This window comes from Hyalella azteca, unplaced genomic scaffold, assembly GCF_000764305.2.
Source record: "Hyalella azteca isolate HAZT.00-mixed unplaced genomic scaffold, Hazt_2.0.2 contig8774, whole genome shotgun sequence".
Taxonomy (NCBI): Eukaryota; Metazoa; Arthropoda; class Malacostraca; order Amphipoda; family Hyalellidae; genus Hyalella; species Hyalella azteca.
This window is the reverse complement of record NW_025938859.1, coordinates 800,654-818,720: the sequence shown is the minus strand read 5'-3', so window position 1 is coordinate 818,720 and position 18,067 is coordinate 800,654. Positions and strand designations below refer to the sequence as shown.

Sequence of the window (18,067 nt, the reverse complement as noted above, 5' to 3'; positions counted from 1 at the left end):
GTATGGCGTCAGTATCAAACCCAATGTTCAAACGTCTATAGTCGGACTCGTATCGTAGGTGATCGTACATTTTAGAATGTTTAGTGTACGTCCAGTACTCCAGTGGCGTATTTGGTAGTAGTGTGGTTCAATAAATATGGCTGTATGCGCTGCCAATGGTTGTACAAACAAACCTTGTAAAGATCTTGAATTTTTCGATTTCCCCGAGAATAAAGAACAGAGAGCAAGATGGATTTCTGCTCTGCAGAAACCTGATGGCTGGCAACCTTCGGTTACATCAAAGATCTGCTCAGTCCACTTTGTTACTAGTAAGGAACTGGAAATAAGAATTTATTGGTCATGAAGCAATATTTTGTATATTTATTTAAGAATTATGTTTCTTTGTTCAATAATTGACCAGGCATCATTGTTCATTGAAAGGTCATCATTTACAAAAATAATTCTAGCCTAATTCAATGTCAGCCATAGGCCTATATATCAAGGCAAGTTGGCATTTGCATTTGGCAACCAGAAGAGTAAAGAAAAAAGCACATAGGCCTTAGGTCCTACCTAACTTAAGAACTGGGCATTGGGCAACACTTAGGTACCAGTCATAATGACTGGTAAGTGTTGCCCAATCCGCAGTCAACACTCAGGCTGAGCCATTGGGTAAACCATAAACACGGTATATTCCAACATCGTGGGTAATTCCGACAACTCTCTAGTTTTTCCTTTTTATTAAGCTTTGTCTTAGTTCCAAGCATTCATTGATGGTTGAAAATTTGAAATAGTGACGTCATACCTTTGCGCACCAAACTATTGCCAAAACACTAGGTTTGGGCCGTCTGGCAGGAAAACGTTGAGATCCAAAGAGAGACAGTGCAATAAGTGCATGCCACCCAGTGAGATCATCGAAAAATGTGTCAAAGTTGATAGTTGACCTTGCTCTACCAAATAGTGATAAACTGTTTGTGTAGAAAGAATATTATGGTTTGAGACTTTTAAATACATCTGTAAATATATTAGGAATCCTTTAAGAATTAAGTATAGGGTAAACGCGGTATATTCCGACATCATGGGTAATTCCGACGCCTCTCTAGTTTTTCCTAAATTCCGACGCCTCTCTAGTTTTTCCTATATATTAAGCTTTGTTTTAGTTCCATGCGTTTGTTGATGGTTGAAATAGTGACGTCATACATTTGCGCGTCAAACTACTGCCAAAACACTAAGTCTGGGCCATCTAGCGGGAAAATGTTGAGATCCAAAGAGAGACGGTGCATGCCACCCAATGAGATCATCGAAAAATGTGTCAAAGTTGACAGTTGACCTTGCTCTACCAAATAGTGATAAACTGTTTGTGTAGAAAGAATATTATGGTTTGAGACTTTTAAATACATCTGTAAATATATTAGGAATCCTTTAAGTATACTTGTATTTGCTGATTTAAAGTGGTAAATAAATTAATAGATGATTAAGTTGAGAAATGGATTTAGACACATAAAAACTAATTCCGACACAACTTGAATTGGACACACACAGCTCGTCCAAGCTGTGTACAAAAATTAAAATTTTCTTAATTAAAAGCTTAATAACTGTTACTTAAAAGCCTAATTAAGTAGTGCTCAATATTCAATAGTGTTCTAATTCAAAGCCGTGTCGTATTCCAATACAGCTCACACAGCGATCGGAATTCGAACACGTGGATGTCGGAATTACGTATTAGTACAATTTGAAGCGCGGCCGAAATACGTCTCACCACGTGCCAAATATGACTAGTCACACACAGTGTTGGAATATAGGGATTTGGTAGGTTTGCATTCTAATGGCTTTTAAATAAATATGGCAACATTTTGTGACGTTTCATTGTTACTGGTGTGTCGTGCGGTGTTTTGAGAGTCACATAAAGCAAACAGAACTCAAGTAATGCATACAGTTTTTTTTATAGTTTTTCATTTCTTGATGCGTCCTTAATGTGTCAGAATATACCGCGTTTACCTACTTGTATTTGCTGATTTCAAGTAGTAAAAAAATTAATAGATTAAGTTAAGAGACGGTTTTAGACACATAAAAACTAATTCCGACACAGCTTGGAATTAGACACACACAGCTTGATCCAAGCTGTGTGCAAAAATTAAAATTTTCTTACTTAAAAGCTTAATAGCTCTTAATTAAAAGCCTAATTAAGTAGTGTTCAATATTCAATAGCGTTCTAATTCCAAGCTGTGTCGTATTCCAATACAGCTCACACAGTGATCGGAATTTGAACACAAGAGTGTCGGCATTACGAATTAGTAGAGTTTGAAGCGCGGCCGGAATTAGTCTCACAAAATGCCAAATTTAATCACACTGACTCACACACAGTGTTGGAATGTATGGATTTGGTAGGTTTGCATTCTAAAGGCTTTTAAATGAATATGGCAACATTTTGTGACGTTTCATTGTTGCTGGCACGCAGTGCAGTGTTTTGAGAGTGACGTAAAGCAAACAACACAAGTTGCGCATACAGTGTATTTTTTATAGCCATTATATTTGTTGCTCCGTCCTTAAAGTGTCGGAATATATAGTCAGATGGGGTAAGACAGGACCGAAAACACTAACAAGCCTGTAGCATCTATACCATGAATAACTAAAAAACCCTAAACCTATCACAAGGTGTGGTTATGCAATGGGCTTCTAAGCTACAACTCAGACATTTTGCATCTAACACAGTTTTCTGTACAGATTAAAAAAAGTGAGCTGGTTCCATCTTACCCCACTGGGGTAAGATGGGACCAGGCATGGGGTAGGACAGGACCAACTGGCAATTCTTATGTTACAAGGTTTTTTTAATAAAAATGCAAATCTGATATTCAATATTATCCATCTAGAAACACATTATTTGATTGATCAAACATATCATACTGTTTTGTGTTGCGGGAAGTCAACTCTAATATCAGTCACATTGAAGTTTTTGTCACGAGAAAACTTTGTTAAGCATAGTAATAGTGGGTTGGCTTTGGTTCATTGTAGAGCACTGCTAAATGCTTCATGTATATTCCATTAGTGTCATTGTCTGAAAAATTTATCAAATTGGTAATTAAACCAATGGATAATAACTTAAGTATCAGACATCATGTGTTTTCTTGCTAACAGCATTTGTGGTGCACTTCTTCAAACATAGCTCATGCCCTCTCACAGAGTTGTGATCCTAATTATTTTTCATGTTTCACACAATGATTTTTCCCCCAGCCAATCTTGCACATAGTTCTGCAGCTCACTAATGGGAAGAGACATCCCTATTTTCTATGTCCCTTTGATGCAATTTAAAATAGTGCACTAAATTTCTCTAATTAAAAAAGCTAACAAGTTATAATGAAGTTTGAGCAAAAGATAAAAATTTTTATCAAAATACTCCATGTACTACACAATAATATATTCATTTAAAAACTATTTTTGATAAACTGTAGGGTAATAGAGGACCATTTGTGGGGTAAGACAGGACCATTTGTGGGGTAAGACAGGACCATTTGTGGGGTAAGACAGGACCATTTGTGGGGTAAGATAGGACCACTTGTGTGGTAAAACACAATCATTTAGTGGTCCTGTCTTACCCCATGTCTGGTCCTTTTTTACCCCATTTTAGAATACATGTCATGCAGTGATGGTAGCAGGTAGGAATGCCTAGTATGTCTAAAAAGTTGCCTATTACTTGAGGTTACCTGCCTACATCCACAAACCTGGCCAAAAAATTGTTTGTCATTAGATAGAGCTTATTTCCCAAACAGGGTTAACTATTTTCTTATCCTTCTTTACATAGGTTTTCTTTAAAAATTAGCCAGAAATTCATTATTTGCAGAACAGGGTTGCCACAAACACTGTAGTGACAGGCAATGATTGCTCTAACATATTCTTTTGTCAAATTGAATTCAGTGCAATTAGAATGCACGCCATGGGCTGGTCCTTTCTCAACCCATGAAGGCTGCGATCCTGTCTTACCCCATTTGACTATACCACGTTTACCCTACTTTTTGAGCTGCCACTAAAGATTTCCTTCCATTTCTAGAGCTGTGAGTCTGTGAGATTGCCACTAGCACTAGATAAATTCTCAGTTATATTCTATCTAAGTTTTGTGGACAACTTATCAAAAATTGCATGATGGGGCTACAAAAGTGACAAGAGTGCAGAGTCAAGCATGGAATATATGATTATACATCTACTTCGTGTCTTGACTGAATTTTTTGAGCCGTGGTTTTATGGATTTGTGGGCCATGATTCCATTTATCCAGGCCATGAATTTCATATCTCGGCCATAAAAAGCCATTAACAAGCCACAAACTTGTTTACTAAGTCCTATGCACATGCAGGCATGGAATATATCTACTTGCCAAGCCTCAACTGTATTTTTGAGCCGTGGTTTTATGGATTTGCCAGCTGTGATTCCATTTCTTTGAGCCGTGATTCCATTTTTTTGTGCTGTGAATTCCATATCTTGGTCATGAAAAGCCATTTACGAGGCTCAAATTTATTTACAAAGTCCATGCATGTGCTACCCCAAATCTCCAGTTTTATGCTAAAACAGTCAAATGGAAACAATAATATTTCAATTTGTCTTTAATGTAAGCTGCACATGTGTTAATGCAGTCTGAGTGTCTGACTGCTCTGACATGACCACAACTATGTGCAATCTTCAATGAAACATTTAAGTTGTCTTGTTAACATTACAATGATTATGATCTGTAGGATATTTTGGCTGGAATGGTAAAGTAATGCAGATTTTGGAAGTTGAAAATTTTATGAAATGATATGTTTGCAAAGTGCAAACTGTGATTTTTTCAATCAATCAAAAATTTGACATTCAAGCCATGAGATTTTATACCTACTGAAATTATATGATATTAGACCAGAGACCTGCTATATTTTGGGAAAAATAGGACTTTTCCAGTCCTGTGCACATGTTACCCCCAAATCACTAAGTTTACCCCAAAAATAGACAAACAGCAACAATAACATTTGTCTTAATTTAGTGGCAACTGAACATGTGATAGTGCAGTCTGATTGCTCTGACATGACTGCAACTATGCAATCTTCAACAAAACGTTTTGGGTTGACTCATTAACATTACATTCTGCAGGATATTTTGGCTGGAGCATTGGAGTACCTACTACGGATTGTGGAAGTTGAAATTTTATGAAATCATTGAAATGACACTTTTGCAAAGTGCAAACCATGATTTTTTCAATCCAACAAAAATACGTGACATTAGAGCTGCAAGATTTCATACCCACTGAAATTATATGATATTAAGCCCTGATACTTCAGAAAAAAAGTAAGACTTCCTGACCTGTGCAGAGTGAGAGACTCTGAGTAAGCAAAGATCTTATTATGTCAGGCATAGAATATATCTACTTGGCAAGCCACAAATGAATTTTTCAAGCCGTGGTTTTATGGATTTGCCAATTGTGATTCCATTTCTTCAAGCCATGAATTCCATATCTTGGCCATGAAAAGCCATTTACAAGCTGCAAAATTATTTACAAAGCCCTGTGCACGTGTTATCCCAAATATCTAATTTTACCCTAAAACAGTCAAATAGCAACTGTAACATACTATATCTTAGATGGCAACTTGGAGCTTTGTAGCACTGCAGATTGCGGATGTCAAAAATTTTATGAAACCACATGTTTGCCAAGTGCAAACTGAGATTTTTTTGATCAAACAAAAATACATGACATTAGAGCCATGATATTTCAGAAAAAGTAGGACTTTTCCAGCCCTGGATTATGTGAAGATCTTGCCAACACATTGCTCCTTGAATGCCTTTAGGCTTTACATGTGTTTTTGGCAAGAAATCTTGAAGATTTAGGTATTTCTGGCAGCAAATCCTGGATAATACTGTACCGTAAAATGGGGTAACTTAGACCGGCGGGGTAACTTGGACCACTTTTCATTTTTTTAACAAAAACCCCCACAACTCAAAAACTATTTGACATAGAAAAATTTTGTCAATGGGCATTAAAGGCCTAATACTGAGGCTACATAACACTGTAGAAAGATTTGAAAAGTTTGCATATCTAATAGGTTAAAAAATTAAAAATGTGACCCATGAAAAAAAGCTATTATTTAAAGCCTGTCAGAGTACCCCCTCCAATTTTTTATTTTTTGGTTAAATAACTCCAGGTTTTGATGCATTGTATAAAGACTATGAGAGGCAGGAGCCAGCAATTTATGGTGAGTGAAGCTAGAGTATAGACCTGTATTATGCATGTTTCAATTCAAGTTTAATTTAGCTAGTAAAAAAATGGCATCATTTATAAAAAAAAAGTGGTCTAAGTTACCCCATTTTACGGTAGGCATTTACAGAAAAATTGATTTTTTTTCTATAATCAATAGTACTTTTTTCTAAGTATTGACGAAATAAAAAAAAGACTTATATTGGAATTGATACAAAAAGTGAACCAAGAGTTGCCAATCAAGGGGCACGTGACCATCTTTTTTTCCATTTGTAGAAATGAGTTCAAGCTAGTGCAATTACTCTAATTAAAGTCAAACAATTGATGATGATGTACAAGTCAGCTTATCTCTGCAGAACTCTGGAATTTGGAGAGCATGCACAAAAAATTGTTTTATCTATTTATAATTGCCTGTTTCATTACCAAAGCATAATGAAACAATATTTTCTGATGCACTTCATAGAAGCACTAACAAAGTGGAGTTGAATGAAAGAAATGTTGAAAAACAAGATTGCATGGTTATAAATTGAGATTCTTTAGTTTATTTTCAAACATGAGTTGACCAAATTAAGATGTCAGTTGAGGAAAGAGAGCAGTACAAAGTGCCTACCCTGCCATAAGACAAAATCTGTTGCTTCACAATTTTGTTGGTTGTATTGCTCTGCCCTCTGTTTTTGTGCACCCTTATACACTGACAAAACTTTGAGCCTAAAAATATTTTCATGGCAACACAATTGCCAAATCCTGTGCAGCGGCCACAAGATTCCTAAATTATCAAAAGCCTTTCACTCATTTTGTAGCTACAAGATTTCAGTACCATCAAACAGGATAATAGGGGTTTGGTGGGGTAAATTGGAAGTGTTGTTGTTGTTGTTTGTTGCACTGTCATGCTCGCCTGGGAGGAGGCTCTGCTAGTGGGCAGGGGGCCGGCACCGGAAGAAGGGGTAGATGGGCAAAGGCAGGGAGGGTGGCCAGGAAAGCCGCTGTCTCCACGGGGTTGTCCCACAGTGAGGAGACGCTGAGAGACGTCTCAGCAGAACAGACCTCCATCATGGCATAAAAATGTTATAGCAGCAAAACTAATTTAAACATTGCAAAACAAAAAATACTAGCATTAACTTCCATATTTTTCTTATTGATGTAGCACAATGGAAGTTGAGAAATCATACATTTACTACTTACTAGCTCTAAAAAATTCCAGAGAAAAATGTTAAAAATTATATTTTGGAAAAGTACATCTGCTAAGGTCTGTTGCTAAAAAAAATGGATCGGTACTCACTGCATTGAGTGACTCATTGCATTTTCTTGTCCGTCTATGAAGTCACAGACATACTGTTGCCATGTGTCTCCCGCGGGTGAGGCAAACACGTTGCCTACTTCTACTTGATAGGTTGGCAACAACCTACTTGGGCAGTGGATAATGATGAGACTAAACTTGATCTTTTATTATGGACAAATAGAAAAGAATTCTAATTACAGTTCAAGTAAATGGCTCTTGGTTATGAAATGAACACGTCTGGTGCATAAGTGACTGAGAATGTCAGTGTATACCTAAGCAGTACCTAAGCATGCTCCTATAGGACTAAGGAGCATAGGAGCATGAAACTAACAAGAATAGGAGCATGAAACTAACAAGAATAGGAGCATGGACAAGATGCATATGTGATCTGCCATAAAAGAAATTAAAACTTATTAATCTTATGCATCATAGCCCTAAGACTATAAGATAAAGAATTGGATTAAATATGAACAAGCTTTAAATTAACAAGCAGAAAAATGGTAATAATCAAGAACCATTATGATGATATCAAACTTGTATGGCAGCAAACAGCTTAATGAAGAATTAATGAACACCAAAATATATAGCTTGCAGAATTTATACACACTGAACACAATTAATAGAAAATAAGAAATAAAGCAAATCGCAAAGTATAAACAATTTGTAATATAACATCAATTAAGTAATAAAATGAATATATGCAATAAACAATCACTCACTTCCTCTCAAGTGGTACTTCCTCTCAAGTGGTGAGTTAGCTTAACTTCCATACTGGTGCAGTTATTAATTATTCATTGAGATTTTGCATCAGGATTATGCTTGGCTTGGAATTTACTTTACATAAATGATTTTCACTTCCTTGTCTGGACTAGAGAGAGAAAAGAAAGGAAAAGTACATAATAAGTTACATAATGCAAAAACACAGCACAGACATCAAATAAACAAGCATGATAGCCAAAGGGTTGGGCTAAAAAGCAATACAGCACCCCCTGCAACAATACAGACAGACAGATGGATGAACATGATGAGCACAATGGCACTTTTTTTCCCATAAATGAGAATATGTGCCAGAAAGATTTAATGTATTAGAAAATTTTGAAAAAAAAATTGCAGACATGTGTTGGCTTTGAAATTTTATAGATGGAATTTGTGTACCTCAATCCAAAACAAAATTACAGCCATTTTCACAAGACAGAGTATTATGAGACACCCCTAAAATTGCATTTACACCAGAACCTTGGTTAGCAAAGGCTCTGGTCAATGAAAAAATTGGTAACTAACAAATTTTTTATTTGTCTACCTAAGCAGAAAAAATCATTTAAAAAAATTGATGCATCATCAGTCATCAAAAAATTGTGCATAGAATGTCATTGATAGAATTGTGCTCTGGGCAACATAGAGTGAAAGGTGACTAACCTGAACTATGATTTATTTCTCCCTAACATGATGGTTGTCAATAAAATATTCCTTTCTGTTTAATGTACGTTTTTGTTATAGTTAATTAATTCACTTGAAATGGTGCAGAATTACAAGCCCTGTCACATATGCTTATAGAGGAAATGCTATACAGCTGCTGATATGAAGCTTGCAGTGGACAAGGTTATCAATGATATGGAAGGTTTTTTTGGAGGGGGGGGTTTTTTAAAGTGTCACAGATTACCCCATTCCCAGGGGTAGTTCAGGACGCATTTTTTTGCTTCTGGCACCTTATGAATAGCATATGGAATTTTTTTTGAGATGCCTTACATTATCGTAATCAGTTGATGAAGCAAGTTTTTAACCATGATACTAGCTAGCAACTACCATGGCCTCACCTACAGTTCTTCACAGGCTAGAGATGCTAAAGTGAATACGATGAGGGCCCGAAATGCCATTTTGCCATTTTTCCAGAGTACTTAGTTTTTAAGTCAGCTCACACAGATGTAAGAGTGCGCCAGAGCGCTACATCATACATGATGTAAATCATACATGATCTGTGATTGGTTGAAGCTTGTTGGCAGGCTGCCCCAAGCAATGTGGGTGATGTGGGCAGCCTTTTTTTACTCCTTATTAATTACCATATATGGTAACTTACTCGTGAAAGGGTTAATTAGCATGTCTCATAATAGTGTTCATCTTTTTTTGTGTTGCACTATTAGCAAATACTAATCATAGGTAGATTCTGCAACATTGGTACATTCTAAGATGGTAATTGTGCAGCATTTTGTCACACAATACTGGTATGTCAAAAGTATGAGTAACTTTTTGATCGAACAATTCAGTGACACGGTTTCTGGGAACTCTTAACAAACGTGTCACACAATAACCATACTTATCAATAGACAACAATATCTATATATATGTATAATGTAGGTACATATACACATAACTAAGTTTAAACCACTGTGCAAAAATCAATTGAATATCTCATTATTCTTTTTTGTACAACAGCATCAATAAATATATCTTCTGAAGACTGGATGTTGTATTTCCATGTAAATGCCTTGTTAAGAACTTGTCTGACAACAAAAATTCATGTCTGAGATAGCTCTGGCAACAAATTCTTTGTACTACTTTAGTACTGGTTACAATTTAGGTCTAGAAATTCTTGGCATTGTCTCACAATTTGTAATGGCTAGTGGCTCGGCTAGTGTGCAATGGCTCTGCTAGTGTGCAATGGCCCTGCTAGTGTGCAATGGCTCGGCTAGTGTGCAATGGCTCTGCTAGTGTGCAATGGCTCTGCTAGTGTGCAATGGCTCTGCTAGTGTGATTTGCATGGTACATCAATCCCAAATTTGTGAAATTTTTACCTGTCTAATTTAACTTGACTTGCAGTTATGCCTCTCAGAAGACCATTTTTAAGTTAAAAAGAAGGTTCTTGAGGTCAAAAATGGTTAACACTACTGTGAAATAGATAGTTGCCCAGGAGTTCCTGCCTTCATGATCAGATACAGATCCAGACCTAATTTTATGGTCCACTGTTAATGGAATACCTTCTTTTTTAATGTTTTATTAACAAAACACTCAATTTAATTTTTTGTTTGGCAATGTTTTTTCAACAAAATTTATCATCTAGAATTGTTCATTCTTTAGCAATTCTACTTCTCCCACTTCTATGCCATAACATTGATTAATAAACAAAATAATCCCTACAGGACTTGTGAGCCCACATCCATGGCACCCTGACTATGTGCCTTCAGTTTTTCGCTCACTGCGAACAAAGAAAAGGTAACAATTTGTTTTGAGATTCATTGATATCACTTAAATGTTATGCTTTATATGAATGTAAGTTGCTTCAAGTGAACAGAGTCTCATTTTGATGGTTTGCAATGGTGCTTCCAGCTTTTGTTGCAGGTGTTGCACATTATCTGTCTTGCATTAATGAGTCATTTTATAATTGTTATACCAATTATTTGCACGTGAGGAGTGATCAGTAATTATAAAGAAAAGTGGGTAAAACGTTCTTCAATTTATTAATTTATTCAACTTGTCTATAAATGATGGTATCTAATGATGGATATAATTCTTTCAGCAATTTGAAAATAGTAAGCTAAAAGAAAGAGTAACATTTAGTAGCATTCATTCAGTAACATTGTTTTCCCATACTAAGTAACATATAATTTTACCCCTCTGATGCTAGGCATTTCCTGACAAAAACATCATGAGGTCTGGAAGTAGTAACTTTAATGTGCCATGTTTATTTATGAAATCTATTTTGTTTTTTGTATATTATTTCGCTTTTATTCACGTTTCAAATCTCTCGTTCCTTGGGAATTAAATTGATGGTTCGTTCAGTAGCTGGCTCATGACGGTCAGTAGAGTGCGTTTAGATAAAGGTTCTCTTGGAATTTGCACCATTAATTGAGTGCATGAGGGTCAAAATAAAGTAATTGTACATTTAAAATTAGACTGGCGAAAATCAAGGCACATAAACTGAAACAAGATTTGTGTTTCATGTGACATGTAAATAAATTCAGAACTTGACATTTACCTCTATGCAAACATCACTCTGAACTCTTGAACAAAGAATTAAATCAAACGATTCTAAATTACAATTTTATATATAACTGTTTTTTTAATCTTGGCTAATTTATAAGGAAAACTTTATCCAAAGCGCGATCCAGTTGGGTGGTACGACTGCTGTACGTGCAGGTCTCCATCACTAAAGCTCTTAGCAGTATTGTTTCCAGTAGCCATACCACGCTTGTTGTTCTGTAGCAGTAGTCAGTCTCTTCTAGAGATGCCTCACGTTCCGAATGGCGAGTTATAGGTGGTCGTACTTTGGAATGGTCATGTTGGCTTCCATTTTACTGCCGCTGCTCTCTCGTTGCCGTATCGCTGTTGTTGTATCCGACCGTATTTCCGAACTTACTTGCACATCCGACAGTCGGCTTTATAATCGCTGCACGTGTAGTTGCTCCTCGTGTATTCTCGAAAGTGAGTCACATCTGTTGCGCTGCTGTTGACCACACAGATTTAGCAAAGTTGCAGTCATTCCTTGTATGTTGAAGATGGTCTAACGAAAATAGTAGTTGTATGAACTATTCGAGTTTTCTCGCGTCAGTTAATGTTGGAAGACGGGCAACGCCTCCGTCATCACAGCCGCGGCCGTCGCGACGTCCGCAGACTGCAGACCGTGTCGGGTAGCTCCCAAGAACGTCTATGGCGCAAACTTCAGCTTCTTTTATACTTTTGCCATCACCGTATTACGCACAGTGATGTCCGTCATTTGAGGTAGACGTTGAAATCCTTAACTCAAGAAGCTCTGTCTCACGTTCTCTAAACAATCCCGTCTTACACACACACGACATCGATTCGGCCCACATTTCTAACCATCCCATAACCTGTACCCCAATTTCGAACTAAATAACTTGAGTAATTTATTGATTCGCCTTCAAACATCGTTCTAGTCGCTTGATTAATTTACCTTTATTCAGAAAACAAGGTAAATTTTTTTCTTATTCCGATCAATAATGAGCTTTTAATTGCTTTAGTATGATGTCGCAGCTTAATTGCTTCTCATCTGTTCGGGCGCCACTGTCACAGCTCGTGTTTTGGCGAAACTATGCTATCAGTTCATCGGCTCAGGGTTCTTAGAAGTGGTCTGGTCTTAGACAGTCAAGGGGACTGAAAGACAGAATTGACTTTAAGTGAACTATATTTAAATTACGGAACGCGTGACAAAGCGGGGTGACTATATTAGCAAGGCTTTAGCTTCAGCCAGCAAATGTGTTGCTAGGGCGGCTGATGAGTGACTGGCTATCGGTGCTGAAGGCACGGTAGAGAACCGCAAGTGTGATGTCACTGAAGGTGGCACACACAATCAATGAACAGCTGAGGATGTCGGTCAGAACCGGACAATGATGATTATGTGTTACTTTGTGTAATGTAAATTAAGCAGATCAATCGTAAGTAAATAATGTGCAATTATGTCTAAGATAGCATTTGTTTTCGGTTGAATTTAGTTATGGATGGTTGTATCACCTAGCAACTTTTGCTTTGTTCAGGGACAAGTCGTCACGAGCTCGGCAGATCATCGAGGCAGAGCTCGGGCTTGACGAAAAAGCTGGAAGTTTCAGTTACGATGAACGTAAACAGCAAAAGAAAATGGGTACACCTTGGAGAGCTTCGGATGAGCTCTCTTTCCATGGTGACGACTCGTTCGATACGCCACGAATGCTGTCAAGTAAGAAGAAGAAAATCTCGGATGCTGCTCTGCTCAGTGAAAGTAAGCGCAAACTTAAACAATTGGAGATGAGCGAGATGGATATTTTCGATGAAGATCGGATGTCCGTACAGTCTGGGTTGTTTGACAGCCATGATGAGGACTCGCTAATTGAAGCCGTAGCTGAAGTCAAGCCGAAAAGAGGCCGAGGTCGTGGCAGGGGTCGAGGCAGGCGAGGGGTTGGTGGTCGAGGCGCATCCTCCAGAGACCAAGGTAACGAGGACGGCAAGTGTCGCAATTGCCAGAGTTATATCCAGCAAATAGCCCTCCTTCAGGAGGAACTCAATGCAAAGAAAGCAGTCGCCGCCGAGTGGGATGAGATGGTTCGCGAGAAAAGTCGTTTGTTCAAGATGAAGCTTAATATTTATAAAGGTGAACTTCAAACTACAAAAGAAAAGATAGCAGCTCTTCAGCTAAATGAAGCCTTTTTCCAGAAGAGCAAGCATCGCGTTGTAATGTACACTGGGTTGCCAAATTACTCGATTCTCATAACATTGTTCAGCCTAGTGAGCCTTGCCGTTAAAAACGATATTCACATATCTAGCATCACCCGTTTCCAGCAATTCATTTTATGCCTGATGAAACTGAGAATGAATTTGAAATTCAAGGACCTCGCCAATCGCTTTGCAATTGACTTCTGCAAAATTGAGCGGTTCTTCCCTGAGTGGATGGACGCTCTGCACCGGCAGGTGTCGCACGTGCTCGTGTGGCCGCCAGACAACGTGCAATATCGACTCTCGGTGCTTTCACAGTCCCTCAAAGATCACTACAAGATCATCAAAGACGTCGTGCGCGTCACAAAGTTTATCTCGAGCGATGGCCACTTACGCAAAAACCACAAAATCGAAATAGTCTGTGGAGCTCTCATTCACATCTCGGAGGTGGCCGTGTCAGACGTGCAGGATAAGCTCCCTGATGTGCTGGTGGAAAAAGAAAAAATTATTGAAGATTACCTTAAAGCCATCGGTAAGTACGTGCCTTCCTGCCCTTCTATTTCATCTCCAGATGAAGCTCAGAAACATGAATCTGATGTAGAGATGGTGGAAGGTGAAAGCATTGCCGACGAGCCCTTCTCTACCGATGACGCTTTATCTCAAGACCAAGACATGGAATCAATGCACAAGGAAGAAAGTAAGGCAACTAATGAGCCTGCTGTGGACCCTCAATTAGATGCTGACAAGACAATTGCGGCAAGCACTGGGAATGCAACCTCCGAAGAAGTGCCTGATATCGGTGATGATTCAAAAAGCTCCTCTCAGACAAAGTTTTCCACAGAGGGAACAACTGGATGCGAGGTCGAAAATGCCGAAAGTAAACTAGGTGAATCAAATGCACCTATTCCTATTTACCCTGATCCATCTTCAGTTGTTACTGACCCGGCTAGTACCTCGATCAACGAAACTTTGAAGGAAAATGCGTCTTCTACTGAGGCTGACAATGAAAAATCTCAAGAAACTACAGAGCCTCATGAAGAAATTGCCAAAAGCGACGCGTCTCTAATCTGTCTCGATGTATTGAACGAAACGGCCGACGATGCTGTCACTATTCCGCCAGTTGACGCTGTCACTATTCCGCCTTTTGACGCTGTCGCTAATCAGCCAGTTACTGATGAAACTGTTCCGCCAGTTGATGCCGTCATTATTCCCCCAGTTGATGCTTCGCTCCTAACAGCCTCCGAGGGCGATTCTCAACATTCAACCCCGAGTAATGCAGTCGTCGGCTCAATAGGTGCTGTAGATATAGGCTCTACTGCACAAAATTACGCTAATTCCTTAGCTGACTCGAGAGAAACTTTGGAAATTGTTCCTCCGACCGAAGATCAATTGTCTGCAAGTGGAGCTCATCTTGACACATGTGTAGGATTGGAAAAAATGGACGTAGACCTTCCTGCTGCAGTAAGTGAAGCTTCGGTTATCGCCTCGAGCGCAGCGTCGACGATGTTACCACATGGCGATCTGGTTTTCAGCAGCACTGATGTTCCCTCTGTAGCTGCCGACCTTTTATCTGAGCTCATGGGGGCCGCAAGCAGTTCTGATCATGGTAGCACCGTAACTGAAGTGCTCCTCAATGTAGCGACTGCCATGGCTGCAAGCGCTTCTTCGGACATGGACCCTGTAACGGCCGACGTGCTCTTAGGCTCGTCCGATCCCTCCAAAATGGATGCTAATGTTGTCATCGGGCAAGGTGACAGAACTGATTTATCTCTAGACAATGTCGTCGGTAATTCCAACTGCAATAACCCAGATAGCACCAATCTTGAGAAGCTTCACTTAGAATGTCAAGCTATCCACGAAGAATTGCTCGATCACATCGAAGTGTTGAGAGAACAGTTACCTCACAGCACCAAGCTCACGTCATTCGAAACGTTCGAAGAGGTCGTGAATTGTCTTGACGAGCAATTACTTTCAGTACCTAAGAGCGTTGCGTCGCGAGGGTTGCAGTGCTGGCTTACCCTTACCAAACTCAAATTGAACCTCGACGACACGGATCTCTCATACTCCTACAGTATTTCTGTGGAAAACGTGAAGAAAATCTTTGATGACTGCGTTCGGATTTTATCCAAAGAATGGAAAGACGAAGAAGAATATGACTCTTTGGTTGATGAAATATTGATGAAAGAATTCTCTTACCTTTCTAGAACATCCGACGATAGAAGCGATGCTGCGTTGAAAGTCTGCCGTTTCATCAACAGCAAGGCTAATTCTTCGCTAGACACAACTGTGACCGAGAACATACTTTACTCGACCTCATTTTCTGAGGTATGGGGTTCAGTAGGGCAGGACCGATCAGCAAGCGAACTGCAGCAGTTGCTTGCCGCTGAACTACAGCAGCTGCAACGCATAGTTCAGCAGCGACCGGTTTTAACGGAAGAGCTGCTAAGCTCCAGCCACGATACCTTCGTGGAGTACTACACGGGATTCTCTGACTATGACAGTCTGCATGACGTTTTCAACGCTCTTTTGCCAGGACCTAAGATCCACAGCTCCAAGAGTGGCGATCTGTCCCCTTACAGTCAGTTTATTTGTGTGTTGCTGCGCCTTGTGCACAACCTGCCTAAGGATGAGATACTTCTACGCCTGCCCAAAGCTCCCGAGAATGATGATAGCGTCGAGCAGCTCTTCAACAATCATGACCCTGATGTGGAGGTCATTATTTCGACGTGGCTGCCGTGGATCCATACGCAGTTCATGCAGGTCAGTGAAGGCCTAAGAATTTTTTTAGCTGAAACTAAGTAAACAAAATTCATTAAAAGTTAAATCATATCTCCGGAATTTCTTCCTCGAGTCCAGTTCGATTGGTGTAATCAATTGTAATTCTTGTTATGTACTGAAATGCAGCAATGTTTAAACTTGTCGTATTTATTTTAAGATTTTTGTTATTCATTATTTCACTGTTTATCTTATTGTTAAGCTTCATTTATGATGCTACTTGTCTTCATTCTTGTTTTTGTCGAGCTGCATCAGTCGACTGTCTTCCACGTTTATTATTAATGTAGTCATTTATACCGACGTCAAAAAGTACATTAGCGCTGTGTAAAATTATCATAAAACGTATTCGAAGGATGTTAACTGTTATAACTCACGATTTTAGTTTGGAACTAATTTATTGAGAGATAAAATATATAAAACAAGTTAGCCCTGTATATTGTATACGGTGTGTTGCTAGCTGGTGACGTGGCCTGCGGCGCGTGACGACGGCGAGGAGTTCTTGCGCGAGCTGCGGTCGCGGTATCGCTACCTGGCTAGCGTCGCGCCGCTGCTCAGGATGCAGGCGGAGGCCGTGTGCACGGCGCTCTACAACGCCGGCCACCACCTCTACTGCGTCACCTCCGATGATGAGGAGCAGGGCGACGACCGCGAGTTGGTCGAATGGCTCTTCTAAGCGGGAGTGGTGATCGCGTCTTGACAACGAGGGAAAAGGGCCTGGAAGAACGACTTGTCAAGTGGTCCTTCTAAACAGTAGTGGTAATCGCGTCTTGACAACGAGTGAAAGTTGCGCAATTGAAGGGCTTGTTAGATAGCTTTCATCAAATTATTTTCAAGGGTCGTGTTTTTTTTATCATGAATTATTATTTACTTCTCATGTATTATGAGAAATATAGTTGGGGGAAATAAAATGAAAAGGTGCCATCTACCTGCCTTATTCAAAGAAAAATCTCTCGTTTGACGCTACATTTAATTTTTATCTTTAATTATTAAGTGTAATAAATATTAGTTATTTCCAATATAGCAAATGGTAAAAAAATGTATGGAAATACTATGAGCATGCTCTTTAGAATACAGAGAATATCAGGAATGCGCATTTACGTTCAGCTCCAATATTTGCATTGTACGAAATTTGATTCAAACCTTCAATGTACCGAACTTGTGTTATGGAGGGTACCTCCAAAAAAATTGGCAAAATTTAACGGATTGGTAAACTTCAGATAATGTTATTAAAAAAATACTCGCGCCAACTTCAAAAATTGTTTGCTTCCCATTCAAAAGATATCTGCTCAACCTCAGCATAATACTAATCAATTTTGTTGAGCATTAATGTATGTATACGACAAACCAAGTAATTAGAAATACACGCTTGAAGACGTTTCTGGATCACGGATAAATCTGATTCGAGGTGGACTTCCATGCCAAATTCCCTACTCTTGAGTAAAATATATACCAAGGTTCACCAAACCGCTCTAATTCATCTTATGCGCCAAGGTAATGTCTTTAAAGCGTTTAGGAAATGTTCTCCTTTGCAGGGCATGATGAGAATTATCACGTAACCAACCCGTGCTCGACAGTTTTGGTTGATCCACTTTCTGTGAAAATGTTATGGTACGCAATCCATTCTGAAAAATTTTGACGCTTTTGTGCAACATCACACCATTCTTGGTTCAGTGACCAGCGTTAAACT

General features: G+C 39.0%; 1 protein-coding gene across 1 annotated transcript; it reads left to right on the top strand.

Annotated features, from left to right (window-relative positions):
* LOC108676686 lies at nt 1-17,334 on the top strand. The gene is made up of 4 exons (XM_018164804.2): nt 1-308; nt 10,602-10,674; nt 12,954-16,365; nt 16,838-17,334. The coding sequence occupies exons 1-4, from the start codon at nt 137-139 to the stop codon at nt 17,051-17,053; spliced, it is 3,873 nt and encodes a 1,290-aa protein (XP_018020293.1). The 5' UTR covers nt 1-136; the 3' UTR covers nt 17,054-17,334.
* The last annotated feature ends 733 nt before the right edge of the window (nt 17,335-18,067 follow it).